Source organism: Citrus clementina, unplaced genomic scaffold, assembly GCF_000493195.1.
Source record: "Citrus clementina cultivar Clemenules unplaced genomic scaffold, Citrus_clementina_v1.0 scaffold_3, whole genome shotgun sequence".
Lineage (NCBI taxonomy): Eukaryota > Viridiplantae > Streptophyta > Magnoliopsida > Sapindales > Rutaceae > Citrus > Citrus x clementina.
Window position 1 is genome coordinate 8,477,065 of NW_006262339.1, and position 8,461 is coordinate 8,485,525.

Sequence of the window (8,461 nt, forward strand, 5' to 3'; positions counted from 1 at the left end):
AACTCTGGAAAGAACATCGTCCCAAAAAATAAAAAAATAAAAAAAAATAAGAAAAACCTCTAGAAGAAGCAGACAATAACGACTGTTTCAGGACCTCAGCCCAATAGAAAATCGACAACGCATTTGACGAAACCACCTGGTTTTACAACACCACCTTTTTCTAAATCAAACCCAAATGTAGTGGTTTTTTTAATTTTTTTCTTTCAATCCTCCTCCCTCTTTCTATAAATATGCCCTCCTTTCTATTTTTACATAAATAGCAAAAGTTCTGCAGCACACTACTCACTACCTGCTCTAATCTCTTTTTCTATAAAAGTACAGAGATTAGAGAGATACCCAGAAGAAGCCTGCAAGTTTCTTTGTAAAGGATCTCTTTCTAGCTTCTTGATTCTTTGATTATTTTTCATTTTTGTTTTTTTGTTATATATATAAACACACACACACACACACACATGTTAATTCTTGATGGTGCGTTTTGTTTGATTGTTTGGTTTTTTTTTTTTTTCCCAAAAAAGATAGCTAATTAAGGGTGTTCTAACTAGAGTGGAGAATTGCTGGTGATAATTATTAATAGATAGTTAATATGGGGAGAGGAAGGGTGCAGCTGAAGAGGATAGAGAACAAGATCAATAGACAAGTGACTTTCTCTAAGAGAAGGTCTGGTTTATTGAAAAAGGCCCATGAGATCTCTGTGCTTTGTGACGCTGAAGTTGCTTTGATCGTCTTCTCCACTAAAGGCAAGCTCTTTGAATACTCTACTGATTCATGGTAAGTGCTTCCTTTTATTTTTTTATTGTTTCAATAAGAATAATGACTCTATATATTTCATGAGTATTTATAGTGTAATAGAAATAAGGATTTACAGTATATATATATATAAAGTTTATTTTGTGTGACTTAATTTCGTCTTAAATTTAATGCATATAACAATTATCATATAAGTACAGCTGGTAGCTTGCTGTGAGCCAGCTTGTGAGACGACGGTGGGAGAGAAGAAAAATCTCAATCCCTAGGAGAGTACGATGTAGTAATAGTAGTACTAGTTTTAATTTTTTTTTTTTTTTAATTTTTAACAAAAATTAGGGTATTCTATCTGGTGTTTCTTTCTATATTCATTCATTCATACATAAGAAAAGACTTGTTTGGTTTTGCCAAATAATAGCATAACTATTGTTTCTATTAGTTTACTCCATTTGAGGCTTTAAGATTGATTGCCCATAATAGGCTAGCTTTTTGGGATTTGAGTTGTGTTCTCTTCAGTCTTCTCTCTCCTTTTGTCCTTATGTCTCATGGTCATCATGCATCAAACAGACGGGGAATATGTGTGTGCGTGTGTGTATGCGTGGGTCGGTGGGTGGGTGGGGGGGGGGGGGGGGGGGGGGGGGGGGTTTGTGTGTGTGTTACATCACATGCATATGGGTTTTTGATTAAATTTGATTATATTCTTTAGGTCATTTATTCTTGAGCACACTCGTTTCTCAAATGGATAAAGATTCTATTCTTGAGCACACTCGTTAAATGAATGGTTAAAATTGAGTTTTAAATTTTGATATTGATAATTAAGTAGATTTTTATTAATTTTATTTACATTTAAACTAATTTTTTTAATCAAATTTGAAAAATTAAAAAAAAACAAGAAAGAAAAAAACAAAGGGGAGAATTCTAACCTTTTGAAAAAATCAAAAATTTAAGACTCAATGTGTAGTCAATTTTTCTTTTCTTTTTAATTGAATGAAATAGAGAAGAATTTACCTATAAACCCACACAATTCTAGGATCAAAGTTTTGGTCGTTTCCTTGTTAACTAAAAGCTTTAATGAGTATTCTTAATGATCTGCCTTGAGCTGTAACAAGAGGCCCGATGAGCACTATCTTTGGTCACTGTTTTTTTTTTTTTTTTGGATGAACAAGTTCAGCATTATTAGATGCTTCACATCTCTTCTCGGGGGCAAAAAAAAAGTTGCTTTAAATCTGAAGCAAATACAGTTCTAGCTTAATATTAGCATCAAGAGCTAGAAGTTTTACACTTAGTTTTTTATATTAAAAGTACACTTGGTTTTACATTTGAAAGGTTTACTTTCATATCAAAATAATAATAATAATAATAATAGTTAATTCTTAAACACAGCAAGTCTCATCTTGCTCTCAATAAATTTCCATATAATTTTAGTAGTAAGTGGATAAATAATTTTGTTAACTTCAACAATATCATATTCTAAAAAGATGACCAGTAATTTTTTTTGTGTTTTATACTTTTATTTGTGATATGACACCAGTTGGTTAGATTCATGCAAATATGTGTAGTTTTTTTCTCTAAATATCAAAAGAATTAATGTAGAAGTTGAACATAGCATTAGTTTTACCTCCACTATGATTTCCTTTTTTTTTTGTTTTCAAATCAATTGCATTTTCAATCTCTTTACATTTCTTGGAATTCTTAACAGAAAAAGAACAGTAAAATATACTAAAAGCAATCGAGTGAAGTAACAAATTGAAGGGAGGAAAAATTATTCTTTCATTCATTTGTAGTTCACACCTCTTCTGAGAGCTTTGCACATATTACAGGGAAAATATTTGCAAAAATCAAAAAATGTTTATATATGCATGTGTATTATAGTTTGATAAATTATTAAAAGTCATCTATTGATATCTTTATCACAAATAGTTTCATTCAAAATTAGTGTTTTTATCTTTCTTATCAAATATAATTTTTATAAGAAATTTCTCTTTTGAAATAGTGGATTCTCATGATATTGAGTACGCTGCAAGTTGCAATGAAAACCTTTATCCATGGATTGATTTGATTTTGAGTGACATCTAATCTGCTAAACTTAAATTCTAGATTTTTCAGAACCTATTATTCCTCTATATTTATTGTATTCATTATTTATTTATCTAATTCATAATGGTCAGTGGTTACACATTATCATGTATCTTCCAATGCTCAAATTTATATACTCATTTTGTCTTTAATTATTATTTCTCGTGCGTATATTTATCTATTTTTACTTAAATATACCTAAGTATCTTTTATTCGTTGTAAGTGTAGTTAAATTTCATGAATACGCCTTCAGATTTTATAATATTTCATAAAAGAATAGATTTTTTTATTTGATTTTCAATTATGTCTGCAATTCAACTGTAATTTTCTTCAATCAGAGTTAAAGATTTATTTTATAAAATGATTAATTGAAATAATTAGGAAATAAAAGTTTGTTAGTACTTAAACTTATTACAAAAATATTATGATTTGATCTACTTGAAAGAAAAGTACATCAATATTTTGTAACATCATCATTAGTGTTAAAAAGTTATAAAATACAATAGAGTAACAATTAGCAATATTTTCATAATTTCATGATTTTTTTAAATTTACGATCATACCTACTCTTTTTCTTTTCATTATATTAATTATTCAAATATTTCACATTCTCTAACGATGAAATTAAAAGAAATTTCATAGATAAATTCTAAGTAATGATAGATATCTCAAATTTTTTTATTCTAAATTTTATCCCAAATGATGTAGTATTTATTGCATGGTTGGTAACTTTACAAGATCCAAGTGAATGAATGAATCCCAAATCATTGTATTATCTCATCGAACAATTAATGAATGCCACATCATTTAAGGTAATTTTTTGAGATAAAAAAATTGGGATATTTAGCATTACTTATAAATTTTTACAGTGTAATTTTTTTAATAATTTATATTAAGCCCGAGCCCAGCCCTAGCATGTCTTTTGTTAGGCTGACCCAAAAAACATGAATTTTACATTCTATTTTCTTTTAATTTTTTTTCACTATGTTTGATAAATTTACTTTTATGAAAAACTATTTTTGTTAGAATATACTTTAAAAGTTGTGTTTAAAGAACTTAAAACTTTAAATATACATTATGGGTGGGTTAAATGCATGTAAAAAAGTGTACTTTTATTAAAATAATATATATATTTTTTATTTTTTTAAGCATATGTCGGGCTGCCCTATGTTTAGAAAACATGCTCAACTCGAGCCAAGCCAAAATACTTGGTTTTGCATTGACCTCGAGTTGCGTATGGTTCTTTTCCATCCTTATTTTTTTGAAAAGTTCTGATTTCATGTCACTTATATATGTGTTTTTTCACTCCTTTATATGCACTAATATTTAACATTACTATAACCCTATAAATTAGCCCATACTCATTAAAAAGCATAGGTTCGTCCTTGAATCTCAAACTAATTGTAATGAAATTTTAGATCTCTCAATAATTGAAAATATTATTTCACCTCCTTTACTTGTGGTTAAGTTTGAGATATACTTGGTCATTGAAAAAAAAATGATGATAATTTATATTTTCAAAAAAGGAGGGAATTTATAATTATTGTTTCCAAGAAAATCCATAAGGATTTAAGTGTTATTTTGGTTGTAACACTTCTTGCCATGAAAACTTTTACTATGAAGGGTGGCTAATTAAATATCAAGCACAAAACATTATTCCGTAGCAGTGAGCTGGTATTCATTAAACTTCTTATAAACTGTGCATGAAAAGATATAGGTAATATTTTAGTACAAGATCAAAATAAGGGAGATCCACAGTTTTCCTACTGAAATTATTATTAATCATTAATGCTCTTATTGTTTTCACATTGTGTGATAATCCCATCATCATAGTTTTATGTTACTACCCTTATTAAAGCAATGTGGAAAGAGAAACAATGGTACTTATCAAGTTCGGATTGAGTACAATAATTTTTTAAGTTATTGACTTACAGATTTATGTTATTAAGCCAGTTAAATCCTGATTATTTAATTTAGTTCTCTAATTGCAATTGATTTGATAAAGTTCTTCAAGGTGAGGCCATTAGTTTGCTTATCTTAAAAAATAGAAAAATTGAACTCAACTTACGTTCTTTGCATGCGGGTTTTATTATTACTATTGTAAGCGTTATTCTTTTTCTCTACCGAAGTATTTTCTCACGAGATAATTTAACATGCACACTGACCTTCTCTTACACGCCCGTATGAAAAGAAATCGAGTCCTGATTTTGGGATATGATTGACACACTTCCCAGAACAATATTTACTGATCGTCTAATTTTTCATTGATTTTGCAGATTTTGAGTTTTGTTCATTCTTACCAATTTTATTGTGATTTTTATCGTCCTTAGCCTCCTTGAGGCGTGTTTCCACTTCATATTGGCTTTCTTTTAGTGCGTTTCATTATTCACTCCCACGGCCCCTTCCATGATGATGTGATTCACATATTCATCACTATTGATGATACCACCATTACTTCCTCCTTTCATCCTCCTTTGCATTGTTACAGCCTTGCGATGGGTTGATGATAGCCATACTGTTTTATTCATCACGAGTAAAAAGCTCATGGATTTATTATGTACTACGTCTGTTCTGTCTAAAATTTTCTCCTCCTTAAAACAATAACAACAAAGTGATCAGGCAACCTATCTGCTTTTTGGTTCATTAATTTCAAAATCATCTAGTGTCATTTGTAATCCCTGGAATGAAGTTGATGATCGTCACCGTTTATTCCCAAATTGGTGTCACAATTTGGTTTGTCTGGAATTGATGGTTAGATTTTTCATGATTTCATTTTTGTATTGTCTTCCGTCTGAATCTCAATTTTAGGCAGATCTTTCAGCTATGTGCACTATTGCCGACGTAGGTGTTTCAACATATAATATACTGTATACAAAATAGCGTATCATGCATTCTTGGAACAATATCAAACCGAATTTTATCATGCATTATTTTGTCTACAACAAGGCGCTTTGGGAGCAGTGTTAGTATATCGCATTTCAATCTATAAATTAGTCTCACCTGCTCACATGATATTGAAGTTAAGGTCTTTTATTTATTTATTTTTAAAGTTTCATGTGCCATTTCTATCTCAGTGAGTTTCTTGGTAATTTCTTCATTTGTCTTTGGTTGAATCCACGTATATTCTGATCATGTCAGACTGTAGTATTGTATTCATGTCGCTGCAGTCAATAGTCAAGCTTTTGGTCACACAGTTAATTAAGCGCAGAAGATATTTTAATTTACAGATTCTGTTTTAAGTTACAATAATTGGAACAAAATCAAGATTGTTCCCGACCTCCGATTTTCTTCTGTCTTGTTACAATTATGCTGTCCTGTACAGTGTTAGAAACTAAAAATTAAGTCTACAGATTATCAAAGGGCTGCTCCGAGGAACTGGAGTCCCTAATTGCCTAACAAATGATAAAAATGCCAATAGTAAAAAGACAAAGACAAGGGCACAGCATCGAGTAAAAGACGTGTATTATCTTGAATTTTTTTTAGGTTAACTCTACAAGGCTTCAGCAATCTTCCACTTCAGAGTTAGGTTTTAAGTATAATTTAAGCTTATGAGTTTCTATATGGTATCAAAGTCAAACCTATGCATGAATAAGTCCACACTACATTACCATATGAGAAGAATCTGGTCTGCACACAAACTAGTTTCACTTCTCCTAAAACTATTATCTTGCATGTTAATGAATTTGAATTGAAGTTATATGAATTTTTTAAGAGAGTCAAAGCAATAATGTACTACCATGCATACATTGTTCTTGTTAACTACTTTTATTCTAAACTCTTTCACATACTTTTATTTAGATCTCACTTCTCCTGGAATTAGTATCTTAAATGTTAATGATTTTGAATTGTGTTAACTAATATAATTCTAAACTTTTTTGCATACTTTGATTTAGATCTCACTTCTCCTGTGTTAGAAAATTAAGATTCCTTCCAAGATTACTCTAAGTAAATTTGTCAAGTAACAAATTAATAGAAAAATTAAGTGGAGAACAATACCAATATCACAATATAAGATTTACGTGGAAAACTTCAAGTTTGGAGAAAAACCATGTTCATTGTCAAAAGACAACAAAAAAAATATTTACTATGTAAAAAATTGTTACAACCACATTTTTAGAAATAATTTTCTCTCACCCAAACCCCAAATACATCCAAAATACTAAAGCTTCCTAATACTGACTTAATGCTTAACTTGCATTAGATTGTTCAGCTCTCTAGATTTTGAATGCTTCTCTGGATAACATGCTCTTCTTCTTCTCTTCCTTTTATATGCAAAACTTGCCTACAATCAAGGCAAATTATTCAAGGAAGGCACCGAATTTTGGCTGCCTTTCTTAACTTCTTCCTCTTTTTTTTTTTTTTCAATCACACTTTCAACAATCTCCACCATAATACTCAATATAAAGAATTATCATACTCCATCATAAAGAGTATGCTCACTTAGAATTAATTACCAATTCCAAGAATTTTACATCGGCACTTGTCTAAATATCTCATTTAAATTTTTGATACAACTTCCATATTGGCTTTTCTGGAAGTTCATCAACCATCAACATAACTTCCACCACACTCCCTACATTAATACCAATCATACCGTGAGTGCAAATTTTTGCGGACCCATTAGTAGTAGTACATTCCCTCTCATGGTGCTAGTGGCATACTATGATAATGTCTTCATCATCTATTTTATAAGGGATCATCGTCTCCCATGACGATGAGTGACTTACCAGTTACCACTAGCAATCTGTCAGTATTTGATTTGGAGTCATTTTCCAACCCTGCTCTATTTCTCGTTTGATAATCTGTTTTTCGGTGTCTCGATTGTCCACACCCAGCTAAGTCTTTTGTCTTTAAGAGTTATCTTTCTTCCAATTTCCTATAATTGCCAAAGACGAGACATCTGTAGTTTTAACACTTTCACTATTCTTCTTTCTTCTGAGATTAAAGTACAAGTAAGTTTTTCAAGACCTATCGTAGTAGCTTTTTCAATACATGTTGTCTCTTTTCTATATATTAAAGTAAGTAACAAGTGCTTGTAGGAAATTGAAAGTGACACAATAGCCTAAGCGCCTTGTCTTCATTTTTAATTTTAACTCCAATGGCTTCTAGTTCTGTCATAGAACGATTGAGAATACTGAGGTGATAAAAAAAATTTGTACCTTCAGCCATTAGCAATGCGTGAAATTGCTCCTTCATGTACAACTGATTTGAAATGCTTTTTGTCTGATACAACTTTTCTGGTCTTTCCTAAAGCTCTTTCGCCGTCAAAACATTTCTTACATTTGCAAAATAGTTTTTGCTAGACATAGTCGTATGACTTGCAGCTGTATCATCCAACTCTTCCCAATCTTCATCGCTTATACTAGTTTTTCCAAGGTCACTACTAGAAGCAGGGGGTGGCTTCCCTTTCAATGCCTTGCGTAGCCCAAATTGAATTAATACATCATTGACTTAAATTTGCCACAAGCCAAAGTTGATTTTCTCATCAATTTTTTTATTTCGATTTTCAGTAAACTTGAAAACTTCAATCCCTACATATTTGCTTTGTACAACAATCTTTGATATTCACCAAGACTATTGGATAGGCTCCCACTACTTTATGTGAACAGTATGTATACATCAATAGTAATATATATCATGA

General features: G+C 30.6%; 1 protein-coding gene across 4 annotated transcripts in view; it reads left to right on the forward strand.

Moving 5' to 3' along the window:
* The first annotated feature begins 224 nt into the window (after positions 1–224).
* Positions 225–8,461, forward strand: part of LOC18050342 (truncated transcription factor CAULIFLOWER A) — an 11,454-nt gene continuing 3,217 nt past the window's right edge. Inside the window, exons 1-2 of one of the 4 annotated variants that reach the window (XM_024188029.1) lie at positions 225–361; positions 575–768. In XM_024188029.1, the coding sequence (XP_024043797.1) occupies positions 584–768 (185 nt within the window). In that variant the 5' untranslated portion in view covers positions 225–361; positions 575–583. Of the gene's footprint in view, positions 362–515; positions 769–8,461 lie in introns of all 4 variants that reach the window. The other 3 variants (XM_006440744.2, XM_024188027.1, XM_024188028.1) reach the window with 3 other exon arrangements.